The following is an 18,934-nucleotide window of genomic DNA, read 5'->3' as shown; positions in this document are numbered from 1 at the left end:
ACCAAGGCCTTGCCCCTACCATCACTGCAATCCCTATGCCACCCCAGACGGAGGCGCCCTGGAGCCTCTCAGATACCTAATGCGCAGGCCCAGGGCTCCTTTCTGAGCCACTCCCCCAATCCAAGTGCCATGGCCAACAGCCTGCACCAGATCAGAGCCGCCCCAGCACCTCCCCCTCACCATCATCCACACCCCATGCAGCCAGGCGGCTCCTCTCCTGCCCCTTCCCACTTCACCCCTCCCCCACAGCGGGTAGCACTCCACTCTTGGTCCTTGTAGCAGGGCGCCTCCAGATGCTGAGAGACCAGACTTCCTCTCTCACCTCCTCACACCCAGGAATCCTCCCAGGAGCACCCTCTGCCAGGAGCTCTCCCCTCTTCCGGCCCCAGATGCAGACTGGGAGCCCGCCCCTCTTGCCTCCCCTTCACCCAGACCCGGGAACTGGAGCCCTGCTTCTTGCCACGGGCGTCCTCCCCGACCCCCCCACCCCCCACAGCAGGAGCGCCCCCTATGCTTCCACCTCCACACCCGGGAGTCCTCCCGGTCTCTGCCCTCCAGCCAGTAGCTCCCCCCACCCCCGGCCCCCACACACGCGGCAGAGGTTCGCCCTCCTCTCCTATCCCGGCATGGGGAGCCCTCCTCTCCCATCTTCCCCACCCCCACAGCCAGGAGTCCTCTGCTCCAGCCCCCAAAGCCGGTGCACCCGCTCAGCAGGGAGCCCTCCCCTCCGAGCCCCCACATGCTTAGCCATTAACCCCACCCTCTGCCCCCCAACAGAACACTCCTCACCAGCCACCCTCCTAGCCAGCAGCCTTCCCCTCGGACCCCCACACTGGAGAACCCTTCCCTCAGCCCCACTTCGGGCAGTAGCCCTCCCTTTAGGTGGGGGCCCTCCGCCTCTGCATCCCCACTTGAGACGTTAGCCCTCCCCCCACTTCCACTCCCTGCCGGGGCAGCTAATGGGCCCCCGCCGAGGGCCCCTGGTAACTGCAGAGTCCAGGCCCAGGTCAAGCCCCTGCCGGTCCGCTTACTTTCTCTGACTCTGTGGACAACTCCGGGGTCCCGCTCAGAAGGGTCTGAAGAGGTAGTCTCAGCACTGTGGCGAGGAACTGAGCAGCGGACTCTCCCAGGCACTCTGTGCTGCGACCTCGTGGGTTTCCCCAGCCCTCCCGGAAGTCCCAGGAAGATGAGTGAGAAAGTTCTAGACGTCTCTCGGCAAGGAAGATGATTGGATCAGAAGAGCACGTGAGCAGGTGGTTTGTTACTGTAACAATAGGCCGTGAGCAGTAAGGACTTGAGGTCCTAAGGCTTGGCGCCTCCAAAGCAAAAGACACGCCCACTGGCCTCCTACCGGTAAAGTGGCTTCCGTACAAGGCAACGGGGTTGAAGGGGTTGCAGATGGAGAACCCACTGTAGCTAATTGGTCCAGTTTTTCTTATACTTTGTTTTCTACTGTGATGGATAATGTCATAAAGCTATTCCGTATATTTACTGATTTCTTGTCTAGTATCAATTGCTGAGGCAGAAGTGTTAAAATCAACTATACTTGTGGAAACATCTCTCTCTTTATTTTATCTATTTTCATTTCATATATTTTAAGGTCTGTTAGGTGCAAGTAGACCTGAATTGGATGCATTCCTGGTTAATTAACCTTTTATCATTATTACCTTTTATCTTCACATGAATGTAAGAACCTCTCTGCCACATAGATTCATTTCCCCTCTACCCCATCCTTTATGCTGTAGTTGCCACATGTCTAAATATATTATAAAACCTACAATATACTATTATAACTTTTACTTTAAATAGTCATCTGTATTATAAAAAAATTAAGAGCAAATACCTCTTCTTTAATGTTTACCCACACATTTACCATTTCTGGTGTTCTTCATCTCTACCAAAGTTCAAAGTTTCTCTCTTGTGTTTCTTCAGATTGAAAGACCTCCTTTAGCATTTCTTTTAGTGCAGGTCTCTTGGTGAATTGTCTTAGCTTTCATCTATCCCAAAAGGTCCTTATTTTACCTTCATTCTGGGAGGATCTTTTCCCTGACTACAGAGTTCTGAGTTGAAAGTTATTTTTCTGTTGTTCTTCATCACTTTAAAATGTTGTTCCACTGTCTCCTGGTTTCCATTGTTTCTGAGGAGAACTCAGTGGATTTTCTTATTAATGTTCTCCCATATGTAGTGCTTCATCTAACTCTGACTGCTCTCAAGACTTTCTCTCTATCCTGTGTTTTCAGTAGTTTGACGGTAATGGGTCTACATGTGCTTTTTCTTTGTATTTATCCTCCTTGGGGTTCACAGAGCTTGTGAAATTTGTAAATTATGTCTTATGTCTACCTCCAGATTTTAAAGATGTCAGTCATTATTTCTTCAAGTTGTTTTTCTTCCCTGTTCTCTCTCCTCCTTCCTGGAATCCCAAATACATATGCATTAGACCTTTTTATATTGTCTCACAGCTCACTGAGGTTCTGTTTTTTGTTTTTTTGTTTTTGTTTTTTTGGTTTGGTTTGGTTTTGAAAAGGTTTTTTTCCTGTCATTTTCTTAGAATGGATCATTTCTATCTTTCAACAAGTAACATGAAGCCTCTAAATATTCATGACTATTAAACACTAACATTAAAAGAAGGATGGAGTAAGAGGAACCAATAAAGGACTGTGTAAAGAGCCGCACTGAAGTTAGTGAGCAGACACACTTCACTGGCCACTCCCCCTCCCAAGTGTAGACCCGGGATGGGGGACGGGGGGGGGGGGGCACAGCCACTAGTGGAGGTGGGCATTGGTTGGCGAGGTGCAGCCTGGCTGGAGGTCGGCCTCAGGCTGCTGGAAGGTGAGCCTTCCCTTCCACCAGGCCATCCTGGCTGCATAGCTCTTTCAGACCACTGCTGGCTGCCCTCCCCACAGCCATTCTCCTTCTTCCATTTCATTCAGGTGTCCATTCCCCCCCCCCAGTGTGGCTTGAGTTATGGCAACCCCCATCCCCAAATCCAGAGGCAGATCTGATGGGTCCCAGTCCCCCAGCCCCCACACACATGACATCCCTAGGGCAGCTGTTAGAGATCTGGGCAGCGCCTGGACCAAATGGCCCAGTCAGGCACCAGCGAAGGAGTCACTTTCTGTCCGAGCAGCAGGGCTCCTCTTTCCCTGAAGAGGTTCAAGGAGGCAAGTGGTCCCCGTTGCCAATGACAGACTTTTCCCAGCCCCCAAGGGGCAGGCTGACACCAGAGCCAAGACTTGAGGGTAGAAAGAGGCTGGGTCCTGGGTGCAGTCTGGGGCTTTGTAGCACTTTGGGGTACATGGCGGGGCAGTAAAGGGACAGTTGTGGTCATACTGGGAGAGTCAATTTTTGGGACAGTGGTGGCCACACTGAGGAGGGACAGCAGAGGGACAGTGGTGTCTTCTGTCTGGGAAATACAGGTGTCAGAGTGGCAGCTGCAGCCGTCAGAGAAGCTCCAGTTCCAGCCGAGCTCCAGGCCCACAAACATCAAAATGGCCTGCTCTGAGGGGAGGGTCTTGCTCCCTACTGGCACCCAAGTCCAGTTTTGTTGCCCCCACCAGCCTCACCACGAGACCCCCATCCAGCCTCCGGGGCCCCAGGGGTCTGAGGACTGGCCCCACGTGTGACATGACACCTTGCATCCTGTGAGCCACTCAAGGCTCTGACCCTTACGCAGGGTCAAGGAGCAGCCCTGGTGACCTAGAGCGCTGATTGCCTCAAGCGTGCCCAGCCCCTACACACCCCAGGGCCGCTGTCTCCCAGGACCACACCTTGGACTACCCCCTCCTCCACCCATCAGCTCCACTCCATCCACACCACCTTCCCGGCAGAGAACCAGCTCACCTCACACGCTGTCAGGCCTGGTCTCTGTCTGTCACCCAATTAGTGACAGGGGCTGAGAGGACCCCACCCTAGACCACCTTCCTCCCTGGATGGGCTGCCAGAGCCTGTCAGCCACAGCGTAGCCACTGCTGGCTTGGACTCCCCCCTTGGGCCCCTTCCCCAGGCCCCTTCCCCATGGGAGTCTGAGGGACTTGCTGCAGGGTGGCCGAATCGGGGCTTGTTGCCCTTGGGGCATAATCCTCACCGCAGCAGGTGAGGCCACCTCTTTCGGAGAAGGTTCCAGGCCCCCTGGTCACAATAAGGGGAAGCAGACAGAGGAGAGGGAGAGGGCTGGACCTGCATAGACCGCTGTGGGAGCTGCCTGGTGCATACACAGATTTTCGTTCGATTACTCTCCCTTGGCTGGGCATGTGTTCGAAATCTTCATAATAAAAAAACCGAAAATCTTCTAGAAGGGAAATTTATCTCCTGCTACCTGCTGAGAGCACACAGCCATTCCACACTGCACTGGATGCCGGGATGTACTCCCCAAGCCCCTGTCTCAGCCTCAGGCTCTCATTTCCCTCCTTCCATGAAGGTTGGATGCCAAGGCTCTCTGAGAACTGACCAAGGCCAAAGGAGCCGCCTTATCCAAAGTTGCCCCCTGCCCACCTCCAATTACTAATTGTGAAGGTGGGTGCAAAGGCCCAGCCCTCTTTTGGCTCAGGCTGTTCCCTCTGGAGTAGATGCAATACGTTACCACAAACCAGGCAGCTTAAAACAACAGGAACTGGGGGAGGGTGTAGCTCAAGTGGTAGAGTACATGCTTAGCATGCATGAGGCCCTGGGTTCAATCCCCATTACCTCCTCTAAAAATAAATAAGCCTAATTACTTCCTCCCCCAAGAAAAATTTCTTAAAAATCAAAATAACAGAAATTTATTCTCTCATGGTTCTGGAGGCCAGAAGCCCAAAGTCAAGGTGTCAGCAGGGCTGTGCTCTCTCCAAACGCCCTCTAGGGGAGGACCCCTCCTTGCCTCTATGATTTCGTAGGGCTCCAGGCACTCCTGGGCTTGTGGCCATATCCTTCCCATCAACCCTCCCGTCTCTCCTGTCTCTTGCCTTTATCTTCCTGTGGCCTCTTTCCCCTCTATGTCTGTGTCTCTCCTCTTCTGCCTCTTAGAAGGACACTTATTACTGGATTTAGGGCTCACCTGGATAATTCAGAAGGACCTCATGTTAGGATTCTTAATTTCATCACATCTGCAAATATCCTTTGGCCAGGAAAGTTCCCATGCACAGGTTCTGGGAGTTACGGGTGCACATATCTTTTGAGGGGCCACCATTCACTCCACTACATCTGTTAAGCACAGGCCCAGGCGTGTCTAGCCATACTTCTGGTTAGAGACAAGATTGGTCATCAGGGCCTTCACAACCAAAGGCCACAGGGGACCTCCCCGCCTCTGCTCCAGGGAAGGACCCCTGAAGCTGTGCTGCACTTGCCCCCACCCCGGAGATCCCTGCTCCCTGAGGCCAGAAGCACCCTGAGCTGGTGTCCCAGCTTTCCCCTGAAGCCAGGCGTGGGCAGCTGCTGCCCTGGGAGCATGGGCATGGGGAGGGCTTCTCACTGCAGGCCTGCGCTCTCCTGGCCGGGGCCTGGAGCCGTTTGAAGAGAAGATGCCAGAGATCTGGTTGTGTCAGGAAAGGTACAGCTCAGGGGCAGAGGAGGTGCCCACCTCAAGCACAGCAGGGACCGGGAGGGGTGGGACAGGCGGTCCCGCGGGTTTTTTCCTTGTTGCTTTTCCTCCACGGCCTTTTTAACTTAACTTTGGGAGGAACTCATCATTGTCAATGGTGCATTTGTGCAGAGTAGGCCCTGTATTTCAACCCCAGTCCTGCCATGTGGACGGTGACCTGTGGGAAAATGGAGACCCCACTGCCCACCTTAAAGACCAGTTTGATGGTCACATGGGGCGGGGTCCCAATGCACCGGGTATCTCTTCTCTTTCTCCATCTGTCTGCACACGGCCTTCCTCCAAATCCCCCTTCACTGCTCCCTACTTTCTCATCTTTGCCCTCCTGGCTCAAGCTGGTTGGTCCCTTACGGGGGGGGGGGGGGGGGGGGGCATGGCTGGGTGCTGGCTGCCCCGTAGGGATCCGGTGGGTCCCAGATGGATGGTCGGATGAATGGATGGACGTAAAGTAAAGCCCCAGTGGAAGTGCTCTGCCAACGTTGTCCCTTTCCTGTCCCCTTGGGGCACTGCGGTGAACTGGCTCCTGCGACCCCAGCCCTCGAGGCAGCCCAGATGGAGAGCGGAAGTGCCTCGGGGTACGCAGGGAGCTAGGCCAGAACCCCCGTTGGGCGCGCCGGGGCGGGCACGGGGCCGGGCCTCCTTACCGCCGCGCCGCGCATGCTCCGTGCCCCCCCCCTCCCCGCGCCCCGTTCCCACGCCACCGCCGCCCCAGCCCCGCCCTCGCCCTGGCCCGGCTCGTCGGCGCTGGACAGACAGACGGCCGCGCAGAACGCGTCTCCGGAGCGGCGCCCGGGGACGAGATCGAGACCCAGCCGGGAGCCCCACCGCCTTCCGGGGGCGCTGCCCTGGAAGGCTTCTCGGAGGCGGCGGCCTTGACCTCGGGCCTGCCAGGGGGGTGGGTTGGGGAGGAGGGAAGGACAGCCCCGAGGCCCGCGAGCCCCATCTCCGCAGGTGGCGAGAGGGTGAGGGAGCTGCGGCGGCAACAGCCTGGACGCCCTGGGAGGTGGCGAGCACGAGAGCTGCCGACCGGCCCTCGGGGCTGCCCCTCCCTGGGCGCCGGGGAAAGGCAGCCCATATTTCCCAGTTTCTCTCCTCCGAGTGAGGTTCGCTGCAGACTCTGGGGCTGGCGAGAGAGCATCCCGTCGCCCAGCCACTTGGTAAGTTTGGGTTTTGCGGTTCTGCATGAGGTCACGGCACTCCTGCCCAGGGGCACCTGGCGAAGCGTCCGCGGGCGTGGGCCCTGAGGGTCCCAGTACGAGACCCTGCGGCTGTCAGGGGTGGGGATTTGGGCCCCTTGGGGGTGCGGGGTGCTGGCGGGACGAGCACGCCAGAAGGCACCAAAAGGGTTAGATGGAAAGACCCCAGGAGCAAGAGAGGGAGTGAGCTGGGCTGAGCGGAAAAGTGTGCGGGATGGCCATGCAGGGCCAGTTCTGACAGCCCTCCGATTCAACAGATAGCTGCCAAGCACCTCTGTGGGCCAGGCCGCCACGGGCATCGGAGATTTATTAGGGAACAAAACAGCCAAACCCCGCTCCCGCGTCCAATTCTAGTGGTAGAGCACAGGTAATAAACAGTAAGCGCTTTCAATTAAGAATTATCCTGTATGGTAAACAGTGGTAAATGCCATGGGGAAAACAGAGCAGAAGGGAGTGGAGGGGTTGGACTGCAGGTTTAAGAACTGAGGTTAGAAGGCGACATTTCTCAAAAACTTGAAGGAGGTGAGAGAGCCTTCCTGGCAGAGGGAATGGCCAGCACCAAGGCCAGTGTGGCCGGAGGAGAGGGAGGAGGTGAGATGGGCACCCCAGGAAGGGCTGTGAGCAGGGGAGAACCCCGTTAGGAGGTGGCCTCTTTCTCTCCAGGTTAGCCTCCATTCCCGCCCCAGAGCAGGGCCTGGAGACGCCAGTGGCAGGGTGGCTCCTTGGAGGGTTTTGCTGGGCCAGACAGCACGGAGGGCCCTGGGATGACCTGTGACAGCGCCCAGAGCAGACCTCGGCTCTGAGCTGAGGCTGGACTCCCTGGGCACTGGGTCCTTGGGCCTTTCCAGAAGGTGACAGGTGACACAGGGAAGCCTGTGGCAGCTGAGAGGAGGCAGCTGGGGATTTGAGTTGCCAAACCCCAGAGGAAGTTCCACCAGGAAGGGAGAAGCCCGACCCTGGTGGTCCTGCGTGTCCCTCTTGGTGGGCGAGAGAGCCCCAGTTCCTGATCCAGCGTGAGTGGGCTGGCTAAATGCCTTCCCTGTTGTTGTTTATTTGTTTGTTTTCTGTTTTCTTTTTCTGGGGAAATAGCCCCATCTCGTGGTCTTCCGAAGACATCAGCACTGAAGCCCACTGGAGGCTTCTCCCTTTGTGGGGGCCACGCTGCTCTCCCCAGGCTGCTCCCCACCTCCCCCTGGGGCCTCCCCACAGACGCAGCCGCACCTCGGCCAGGCTCAGCGAGCGGGATGGGAGTCTGCTCCCTTCCCTGGGGTGGAACAGCCCAGGGGTAGGCACCCGGTTCCCCAGGGTGAAGGAGGCTCCCCAGGTTCTTGCCCCAAGTGTGGCAATCTGATGGACTCTTGTCTGCCCTGTGTGCCCAGTGTCCTGTTTCAGGGAAACCTGAGCTTCGGGGCCTGGAATCATCCCGCAACCTCTCCTCTGCTCTGGAGGCCCACCGAGGTCAAAGGGGTCTTAGGAGAAGCCACTCTCCAGTTCTGCAGGCTCCTTCCATAGTCTTCCTTGCATTCTTGCTCGGGAGTGTCGCCCTGTTTCCACCTGGGGGCTGCCTGGCATTAGGGTTTGGGAGGGCTTGTCATGTGTCATTCCAGGATTTGAAATTATGCTGACGTCGGGCAGTAGGTCTGAAGGATGGACACTGCTGTGTGTGACCATTCACGTGGCTGGTGCCTCCAATGGGCCTTATGGTTTGAACTTCAACGTTGGTCTCTGTCTGCGGGTGAAAACTGTCCGTGATGTTTCTCTCAGGCGGTCACCGCTCAACAGTGTCTTCTCTCTTGAGGGCTTGCTCCCCAGCATGTCTTGGTGTGGGGGATTAGACAGAACGCCTTTTCCTTTCAGCTTTTCTGTGTTGTCCAAAATGGATGGTGACCTGGCAGTACAGTCATGATAGGAAAAAAATAAGCTTGTGATGTGTTTCCAAACAATTTGCTGTTTGTCTGAAAACCCTTGCTATTAACAGTATTCTCGGCGCTCCCCATACCTTTAACTTGTGCAGGTCTCCCAGTGACTGACGGTGTGTCCCAGTGAAACCTAGGTGCCCTGTGGACATCAGAACGATGACTTGGCAGCAATATTAAGTATATTTGCAAAGTTGTGCGACCATCACCACGATCTATTTCCAAAACATTTTTATCACCCAGAAAAGAAACCCCATCCTCATGAAGCCCCAACTCGACCCAACTCCAGCCCCTGGCACCCACCAATCTGCTCTCTGAATCTCTGGGGCTGTCCCTAGTTGTCTGGAACCTGGACCTGGACTGGGAGACCCCGATAAGAGGGGAATGGGGGTAATGGCCCCAGAGGGAGGGGCCCTCATAAGGGAGATGGGTGGGGTGGGGGCTTAGCAAACTGCCTTAGAAGGGCCAAAAAGAAGAGTTTTTAATCATAACTTCAAAACCAGGTCAAGAAAGCTCTTGTGAAATATTATATTACATCATGTAAATAGAATCATACAGTATGTGGCCTTTCATGTCTGTACCTGGCTTTTTTCCCTTAGCATCCGGTCCCCAGGTTCATCCACATGGTAGCGTAGACCAGTATTTCATTCCTCTTTGTGGCCAAATGATATTCTGTCATGTGTCTAGACTGTGGCTTGTTATCCATTCTTCAGTTGATGGACATGTAGGTTGTTTCCACCTTTTGGCAACTGTGAATTGTGCTGCAGTTGATTAACACGGGTGGACACGTTTTTGCCAGAACACCTGTTTTCAGTGCATATACCCAGGAGTGAAACTGCTGGGTCATAGAATAACTATGTTTCCTGACTAAGGAACCACCAGACTATTTTAAACCCTTCTCACTCTGAACACTGTCAAGCAGACAGACAGGTGCAGAGAATAGTCCAGCCACGCCCAGGGGCCCTCCCGCCCGGGTTCGCAGTGGCCTCCTGCTCCCGTTTGCCTTATTTGCTTGTTTCTCTCTCTCTCCCTCTCTCTCCTTCTCGCTTTCTTTTGTTTTGTTGAAATATTTTAAAGTAACTTCAGGCACCATTTTCTCTGCAAAGAGTTCAACGCGTGTCTCTTGAGAAGGACACTTCTTCCCTGACCCGGCGCCACTACCCGTTCCACACATGGGCAGCAGTGGCCCTGCTGCCACCCTTCTAGCACTCCCCAATGCCTTTGACCCCTCTTTTGTTCACACCAGCATCTCACCGAGGATTCCCCTTCCACTTGGCTGTTGGCCCCTTAAATCTCTTTTTATCTGGAACAGTCTCCCTCCTCAGCCTCCTCTTTTCCCCGTGACACTGATTTACAGAGGAGACCAGGGAACAGCCCACCTTCAGGATAAGGCTGGTTGCTTCCTTGTCGTGTCTTTAACTGGTCCCTCTGTCCCCCAAGTCCTCTATAAACTGGAAGTTGGGTCCCAAGGCTGTAGTAGAGACAGGTCAGGCTCTGGCAAGAGCCCCCCTGGGCATCATCATAGTGGGGACACCCCACGTCTGCCTCACCATCAGGCCCGCTTCCTCTCGTGGCCGGCAGTAAGCCAAGAAGGTGTTTTGACATCACGTGGATGGTCTTTCTCCCTCGGCCTTTCACCTAATGGCTTTAGCATCCATTTGGCCTTAAGGGACTCTTTCTCTCTGATGAGTATAAACTTCTTCACCAGACATGCATTTGTCTATTTATTCTGCTAAGGCACTGGCAGGGGAGTGGAGGGGCAACAGCAGAGCCACTGCTGCCCATGTGTTGAATGGAGCTGTTAAGTGACAGCTCATCATGGTGACAAGGGAATTTCTGGATATGTAAATTGCTCCGGGACCTCACCCCTTCACCCCCTCTCCTGCTGTGGTGCCCACGTGTCAGAAGCACCCCCACTCCCATGTCGTGGTCTCCAGTGGGCGGAGATAACATCCTTGGAGCAAGTTCTCTTTTTGCAGCCCTGTCTTCTGGCATCAAGAACGGATGCAGAGAAATCTGATTCTGTCCACTTTGTCAGTGACGTGCTCTTCCTGCCTGAGAGAGCAGAAGGAAATGAGAAACAGCCTCTCGAGAGCCTGGCTCGGCGGGCCTAGCACGGGGAGAGGGTGTATATTTGTCCAGTGGGCCCTGCATGGCAAGGAGAGGGGACAGAAGCTCAGCTAGGCAGAGTGTTATGGGCTGCATTGCATCCCCCCCTCAAAAGATAAGCTAAAGTCCTGTCCCCCAACATCTGGGAATGGGACCTTATCTGGATGATGTCACACTTAGCGGGTGGACTCAGCTCACCCCTGGCTCTTCCCACCCCCTTAGCGTCTCCGTGGCCCTGTGATGGCAGCCGTGCTCCTGAAGGCCAGACCCAAGGTGAGTGGGGCTTCCTGATGGCGGGCATGCCCTCCCAGCAGCCGACCCGCCTACCACCTCCTCTGGCCCCAGCCGAGCTCTCTGGGCACCCCCTGATCCACGTGTCAGTGCCGCCAGCTCACCCTGGGGCCCGCAGGGGTGAACGCCACAGGAATGGCTCATTTTAGGTGCCAGTATCTTTTGAAGACGTGTCCGTGTACTTCACCAAGACAGAATGGAAGCTCCTGGATTTCCGACAGAGGGTGCTCTACAAGCGGGTGATGCTAGAGAACTACCGCCACTTGGTGTCACTGGGTAAGGACCCCCCACACCCAGTCCCCCACTCTGTCTCTGAGCTCAGTTTATTTCCGAGTCTCTTTGCTCATTGGTTACTGTGAGTCCGTGGGAGCCGTAATCCGTTGTAGCCCTGCCTTCACCTCAGTAGCACAGTTTTGAGCTACATGGTCTGGGCCTGTGGGTGTGTTAGGAAAATGTGTAGGCCCCCGTCACACTTATTTTGCATATAAAATCACGGGTAAACTAAACCTCTTCCACTCGAAAGATAGATGCAAGTTATCCTCGAATATTTATATGCACTCATTTATACTTAATTCATTTTTGCCAAGGCTGCCTGTTCCATTCATCTCACGGTATAGAGTCCAGCAGCATTTTCCCTTGCATCAAGTCACAAAGGGCCCAGAACACAGAGGCCCAGGACTTGGTTTCCCCGTCTGCAGAAGTGGGAATGAGCTGGAGTCGGCTGCCCCACTGCACCCTGCCACCTTCAGGCTTGGAGGGGACCCATTCTCTCCAATTCTTCTTTTCGACTCTGCAGATCTCACCTGCAGTCATCTAGTCATCTAGTGTTTTAGGTAAATGCGTGGGCTCCTTCCTCTAGGTTCTTTCTGACCCTCACCAGGTAGATCTGGGGTTCCCAGGGGAGGTCTAGAAACCTCCACGGAGTTTGGTGTAAGGAACAGAGACACCTGTTCTGTTGGATGGTGAGACACGTGTTGTGGCTTTCAGGGCATAGGCAGCCCTTCAGCTCTGTGGCTTCTGATGCTCCCTGGGGCCTTGTACCCTGTGGGCACCTGCTCCAGCCCTTCCTCTGTCCTTTAGGGTTTCCCCACAGATCCCCCTCTTCCCACCAGCCTGCCGCCCTTCCTTCAGGCCAAATAATAACATCCTTTATCCTCTTGGGCCAAACCACCACATACTTAATACTTGCCACGCACACCTGGCCCCTGTACACTCAGAGCCCCTTGCTTCCTTAGAGGGACTCTGCCCTTCTGGACTTTCCCAGTGGCACTCTCTAGAGAGTTCTTCATTCTCTGTTCCTGAAGAGACTAAGGCTGGGCTGAGTTCAGGAGTGACTCATCTGCTTCATTTCCTTGGACAGGGTTTTCATCCTCCAAGCCTCACCTGGTCTCCCAGCTAGAGCGAGGGGAGGGGCCCTGGGTAGCAGACGTCCACAGGATGGGGGCCGTCACAGGGATGCAGACAGGTGAGTGAGGGGCGCTCTGCCGGCTTGCCTGAGTCATTTGCAAAGAGCAGCGGCCAGTGGAGGGTGGCATGGCCAATTTGGGTGGGACATTCTCTCTCATGGTAGATTGAAATCTCCCAGGGGGTCCTGTGTCGAGGTACCAGGTGAAGGGAGCATGTGCTGCTATCTCACACCAGCTCTGCTATTTCCAGCACATTCCCACCTCTTCCCCTCCTGCCCTCCTGTCTGCTGACGATGATACTCAACTCCTGATGCATCTCTTTCCATCCTTGGAATGAGAGAGCTGGGGTTGGGGGGCAGGCAGTGACACTGGTTGGTGCTCCCTGTCTTTACAGGTGACAGGATAAAGAACAAGACGTCGATGTCAAAGCAGAAAGATTGTCCAAAAGAACTCGCAGGGGCCGGTCTCCAGGGTGGCAACAAGGGCCAGGTAGCTGGGCCGTCAGAGGAGACACTTGATCACAGACGGAAACACGCTTGTGGTTCAGAGACAGGTTCTGGCAGGGGTGACCATCCCCGGGAGAAAGGCCAAGGCAGCTCCTGGGGTGACGGAAGAGAGACACCAAGAAGCAGCCATGGTGGCAGGCAGGATTCCGTTCTAAGGCAGCAGGGCTCCAAAGGCGCCGACAAGCGGTTCCTGTGTCAGCAGTGCGGGAAATCCTTCAGCCGGAGCTCCAACCTCATCAAGCACCGGATCATCCACAGCGGTGAGAAGCCCTACGAGTGTGGCGAGTGTGGGAAACTCTTCCGGCGCAGCTTCGCGCTCCTGGAGCATCAGCGCATCCACAGCGGCGAGAAGCCCTACGCGTGCGGCGAGTGCGGGAAGACCTTCACACGCAGCTCCAACCTCATCAAGCACCAAATCATCCACAGCGGCGAGAAGCCCTACGAGTGTGGCGAGTGCGGGAAACTCTTCCGGCGTAGCTTCGCGCTCCTGGAGCACCAGCGCATCCACAGTGGCGAGCGGCCCTACGCGTGCAGCGAGTGCGGGAAGGCCTTCAGCAGGAGCTCCAACCTTATCGAGCACCAGCGCACCCACAGCGGCGAGAAGCCCTACACGTGCAGCCAGTGTCCAAAAGCCTTCAAGGGCATCTCCCAGCTCATTCACCACCAGCGCATCCACAGCGGGGAGAAGCCGTTTGAGTGCAAGGAGTGCGGGAAGACCTTCCGGGGGCGCTCGGGCCTCAGCCAGCACCGGCGGGTGCACAGCGGGGAGAAGCCCTACGAGTGCAGTGAGTGCGGGAAGACCTTCAGCAGGCGATCCAACCTCTTCAAGCACCAGGCTGTGCACAGTGAGGAGAGGCCCTACGAATGTCTAGAGTGCGGGAAGATGTTCCGCAACAGCTCGGTCCTCCAGGAGCATCGGAGCACCCACAGCGGCCAGGGGCCGCGCGCGGGCAGCGACTGCAGCAAGGCCTTCAAGGGGAAGTTGCCGAAAACTCGCAGTGGAAGAAAGCTCTCGGAGGGGAGCGGCTTGGAAAAGGCGCCGGCCTCCTTGGGCCTCGGAAGACCCGCTGCAGAGCCCCGCCCCGAGGACGAGAAACACTGGTCAGACTCCGAGGGCGCGGCTGTCCCCAGTGCAGACTGATGGGCTGCTCCGCGGGAGGGCCAGGTTCAAACCGAGGGGCCTCCCGCCCCCTTCCATTGGCTAGTTGGTGATGCAATTGAGGCACAGGGACTGGTCCTGGTGCGCGCGCTTGCGCGTGTATGCCACGTGGGAGCTGCTGAAAGTGCTCTTGCCCCACACGCGTGGGGACCGCCCGCTGGGGGTGGGAGGGAGCCCAGTCTGGGAGCGCTCCTTGACTTGGGGAAGAGTGGTCCATCTCCTCTCGTGGGGTTGTTCGCTTAACCCCAAGATTTGTGAGTGTTTCCAGGTAGAAGACACTGAAAGCACTTTAATTCTTTAAGAGCCTATAGATGGAAGAGACCAGAGGGACTTCAGAATTGAGGGCTCTACAATTCGACTGTGACTTGACTGTAACATCACCTAAAATTCATCAAGAAATGATCTGGAGAAGGACTCGGGCAGCTGTGCTCACTCGTGGACTGCTTGCTTGCACTGGTCTTGTCAGCCCGCAGGGAGTGGTGTCTCCCTGGAAGGAGGGCACGTGACCCCCTACTATTGCGTGCAGCAGTGGTCCATTCGTTTTCCAGGCCATTCATCCTTGTGCCTGAAAGCCTCCACCTTCCTTGGGCGTCCCCAGCTGCTTCTTGGAGGAGCAGCACCTGGGCCCCATCTTCTCAGAGCTCTAGGAAGTTCTAGGGGATGGTTAGCCTGGGCCCTGAGGAGAGAATGAGGCCTGGGGACTCTTGCCTTCTCCTTCCCAAGAGGAACCCGTTGGCTCTGGACCCGCACAGGAGTGGGCTCCAGGCCAGACGTGGAAGCCTGGCAACACCTGCCTCCAGCTGCCCCGCTGCCTTTGGTCCCCTCCATGCCCACCGGGCTGGGGGCTCTCTGCTGCCTTCAGACCCTGTCTGCAGAGGCCACGCCCCTCTCTGCCTGTCCCCACCACCCTCAGTGCCTCCAGCTTCAAACTTAGCTGCTCCCCCTCTGGCAGCCGCCCCTTGTGGCTGGTGCCTTCAGGAGGGAAGCAGGACCCATTAGAAATTTGCCCAGAGCGGAGGCGCAGTGGTTTTCGTGCCTCAGCTCTGTCTGTCATGTGACATTTCTGAACCCATCAGAGGTTCTGTCGCTTCGAATGTTTTTGCATGCAGGGATAATACAAGTTGAAGATAGAGATGTTTGCCACATGAGAGTGTCAGGGAACCACTCCTGAAATGAGAGTCCCCCAACCCTCCGAGAAGGCCTCAGGCAGGAGAAGGGAGGCCTTTCCAGGTCCAACACCCTGCAGCGGGCTGCAGGCCAGCCCCTCTTCTCACGCCTCCCCCCACCCCCGAGCCCCAGGTAGACAGCGTGGGCCCTTACAAACTTCACTGTAAGCAAAGGGAGACTCGCCAGCAGACAGCTGATGCTGGGGGTGGGGTGTGCGGGCTGGCAACGTCTGGCAAGCTCCGTCCTGCTCCACCCACGCCGTCCCCAGAGCTGGGACCAAGGGTTTTGCCCCTTGCTGTTCTCAGTCCAGCGTCCTGGTTGGCTCTCCAGCTCCTTCGAGCCCTCCTCACTGCCTAGGACTCTGGCTCTGTCTTCCGGACAGCCCCCGGGCAGGCAGGTGGCAGGTGTGCTGCAGGCCTCCTGCTGGGCACAGACAGGGTGGGTCAGAGACCATCTAGAGAGGGTGGAAGACTCTGAAATACAGGGTTCCTTCTGCGCCTGCTGCTTGGAGCTCGAGCTGCTTGGATAACTCCAAAAGAGAGATAGAGATTAGATATAGTTATAGAAGTTATATATAGAGGTGGGGGGAGAGAAATGATTTTACGCACCTGTGACTCATGGGAAATTCTAGAGTTGTTGCAACTCGCTCTTATTTTATAGCTTCCTTCTGCTCTGTGTGACCCGTGCGTCTTTGAGCCCAGTCCTCTGTGCTTAATGAATACTTGGGAAGTCACTACTGCCCCCGAGCGCATTGCACTCAGGTCTAGGCCATAGTCAGCTCCAGCCTTACCTGAATATCTGCAACTTTGCGTTTTCCAGTAGAAGGAGAAGTAGTAGGAACAGTGCCTTTGGGATCCATGGCGAGGTCCCTGGGAAGCACATGCTTACTGAAGCACAGACACTCTTTGCTAAGGCAGCAGGAGACAGCCCCACGCAGGGCAGGGGACAGTGGCCAGAGCCATGCACTTGGGCTGCAGTCTCATTTTTGCTCAGCCGTGGCCTGCAGGGGGTTTGGGCAGCAGTTGGTGCACAATGGGACCTGGGAAGAGCGCAGATCTGTGGACTCCGATGTCTGTTTCCATTGCTCTAGTAAGTGAAAGACTTCGCTCCTGCAGGCTAGTCAGTAACCAACTTTTAATAAAGAGTGGTATCTTCCCAATATAACGTCATCCCATTGGTTCTACTGGATAAGCTAACTTGATTCTTTACCGTGAGCTCCTTTTTTTCACCTTGGGACACACACCCAAAGATGACCAGATGGGGGAGGGGAGGAGTAATGTCCAGGTGTTTTCAGAAGAAAGGGCATTTGCCGGAGAGATGTCTGGCACTTGTGCTCTGGTTTTGGGGTGTCCTGAAAAGATCCGGAATCCCCCAGTGCTCACCTAGATAAGTGACTTTTCTAATAGTAATGTATCTTTTGTTTGTCGATTCTTGGTCTAATTTCACTCTTCTTTGTTAGATTTTCGCTCTAAAGCAATTTTGAGTGTCATTTTCTTCTAGATCATGTGTGCAACAGGAACTGAATGGGTATGGCATGAAATACAAGCCAAGAGAGTGTCTGGAAGAATGCTTGTGTAGTTCCTTCCCCAGTGCCTTGAAATCGGGCTCCACCACTGGCTTTTCTGATGGACTGCTGGAGTGTAAAAGCTGAAACTACTGGGGGACATCCTGCCTGCTTTCCAGGCTCCATTCCCCCCAGCAACTTCCCTGGATGTCAGCCCCTTCACACCGCTGGACTGGCCTCCTGCCCCAGAGACGATCCTGCAAGAGACTGGATCAGCCCGTATGTAGCACCTTATTTGCCGTTTGAAACTTTGGCCACTTTTCTAAAGCTGTTTACATGCCATGACAGTATCTCCATGTAATGAGTAAACTGTCCTGACCCAATTCATCTACTTTGCATGCAAACAAATAAGGAAGGTCTGAGTGTTGACCTTGGAATGAGCCTTCTGGCGGAGACGGCCTCTCCTGATGGTTTGAAGTAACCAGCCAGCAGTTGGGTGGAAAGTGTCAGGGAAGGTTGCACACCCAGATGGTGGGGGCACGCCAAGAGGGTATGTCTGGGTGCCCTGTGGCCCCTGCGAAGGTGAGGTGGGAACTTGGGAGTCGAGCTGCACAGGGATCGAGCCACCCAAGGCTGCTGGGACACCATGACTCCGAGACCTGGGAGGGCAGAGTGCCACATCGGACCTCTGAAAACCACAGTCTGGATGGCGTCTTAGAACCTTTGCTTAGATGCCTGCAAGACTTGCTTTGTTTTGTGAAGCTGCCACGTGCCTTAAACAAAGAAATACGTAAGGGCTGTGCTTTCCAGGGAAGGAAAAAGCAGGCCTGTGAAGGGGGCTCTTGGAGGATTCTGTTACCATCGTCCCTGAACATCCTTAGCTTCTAAGGATGCCCCAGACAGAGGCAACTCTTCGTGAACCATTCAGGAAGGGCCAGGACCCTTCACTCCCTTCCTCAGCGGGGAAGTGGGTGGACTACATGGCCAGCTTTCAGTTAGAGATGCTAAGTCTACACCTTGTTAGGTAGCAAAGTGTGACAAGCAGTGCCTCAAGGCCAGGGAAGGAGTAAGGACTGGGTGAACTCTCAAGACAGGAAGTAGAGGTCAAGGGGCTCCTGGGGGGTGGAAGGAAGAACAGGGGGCATGTGGTGCATTGAGGAATCCGAGAACGACAGAGGACTGTCTGTAGGGAAGTCGTGGGGTAAAAAGTCATTAGAACCAGGGTTCAGAGAGCCAGGGATGCCAGACAAAGACGTTTGGTCTCTAACTGGTTCCTGAAGAGGAGCATTTTTTAAAATACAGAAATATTGTAAGATCAAGGAAGAGAAGTCGATGCAAATGACAACTGTTGGAGTGTGTGAATTTACACATAGATGGCCACCAAGTTTCCACACCGTAGCCATCTAGAGCGTTCTGATGCTTGTGGGTGTTGACCTGTGGGAATGGGTGACAGCACTCCGCCACCCAGGATACTTTGACACGAGCAGCCTTAACTGACGTTCTTGGGAACTCCCACTCACCCTGGTACTTACCTAAACCATCTGGTTTCCTCTTATGCTACCACCAGTGTGTCTGTGACTTCAGTCTTTTTGAAGACTGCTGATTCTTCATCTTCCTTGACAGCCTTATAAAGGTATAATTTCCACACAAGAAACTGCACATACTTAAAGTGTACAATTGGATGAGTTTTGACGGGCATCCACCTCTAAAACCATCACAGCAATGGACATGGTGAACATACATCCATCACCCCCGGAAGTTACCTTGTCCCGCCAGCGATCCCTCCTCCCTGCCCCCTCCTCCCCCACACCCCAACAGCCACTGCTGACTGTAAGTGAGTCTGTGTTCCCTAGAACTCTGTGTAAATGGAGTCCTGCAGTGCGCACTCTTTCCCCGGCCGCGCACTCAGTGGCATGCTTTTGATGTTCACCCAAGTTGTCGTGTGCATATCGAGCCTTCATTTTCTCTTGCTGAGGACTATTCCATCGTCTGGATGGACCACAATACCTGTTGAAGACCTGTTTGTGGACATTTGGGTTGTTTCCAGTTGGGGGCTGTGACAAATAAAGCTGCTATGAACATTCGTGTGCAGGTTTTTGTGTGGATAG

The 18,934-nt window shown here is 55.1% G+C and overlaps 1 protein-coding gene across 2 annotated transcripts; it reads left to right on the top strand.

The window, feature by feature from the left end:
- The first annotated feature begins 6,343 nt into the window (after positions 1-6,343).
- ZFP92 (ZFP92 zinc finger protein) lies at positions 6,344-18,910 on the top strand. 2 transcript variants are annotated; one of them, XM_031446291.2, is made up of 5 exons: positions 6,344-6,729; positions 11,016-11,066; positions 11,234-11,360; positions 12,445-12,549; positions 12,885-18,910. In XM_031446291.2, exons 2-5 carry the CDS (start codon positions 11,034-11,036, stop codon positions 14,135-14,137), a joined length of 1,518 nt encoding a protein of 505 aa, XP_031302151.1. In that variant the 5' UTR covers positions 6,344-6,729; positions 11,016-11,033; the 3' UTR covers positions 14,138-18,910. The 2 variants fall into 2 exon arrangements, with proteins under 2 accessions (XP_031302151.1, XP_031302152.1); XM_031446292.2 differs by lacking the exons at positions 6,344-6,729; positions 11,016-11,066 and adding an exon at positions 11,672-11,917 and having other exon boundaries at positions 11,236-11,360.
- Positions 18,911-18,934: the final 24 nt, after the last annotated feature.

Source organism: Camelus dromedarius, chromosome X (genome assembly GCF_036321535.1).
Source record: "Camelus dromedarius isolate mCamDro1 chromosome X, mCamDro1.pat, whole genome shotgun sequence".
In the NCBI taxonomy this organism is placed as follows: domain Eukaryota; kingdom Metazoa; phylum Chordata; class Mammalia; order Artiodactyla; family Camelidae; genus Camelus; species Camelus dromedarius.
This window is presented reverse-complemented; position numbering and strand designations above follow the sequence as displayed.

Bases quoted from the DNA above. Each gene is read 5' to 3' on its own strand.
- ZFP92 (XM_031446291.2), top strand. From the start codon at position 11,034: ATGGCAGCCGTGCTCCTGAAGGCCAGACCCAAG. The intron at 11,067-11,233 runs GTGAGTGGGGCT...GGCTCATTTTAG, and splicing joins TCCTGAAGGCCAGACCCAAG to GTGCCAGTATCTTTTGAAGA. The intron at 11,361-12,444 runs GTAAGGACCCCC...TTCCTTGGACAG, and splicing joins CCGCCACTTGGTGTCACTGG to GGTTTTCATCCTCCAAGCCT.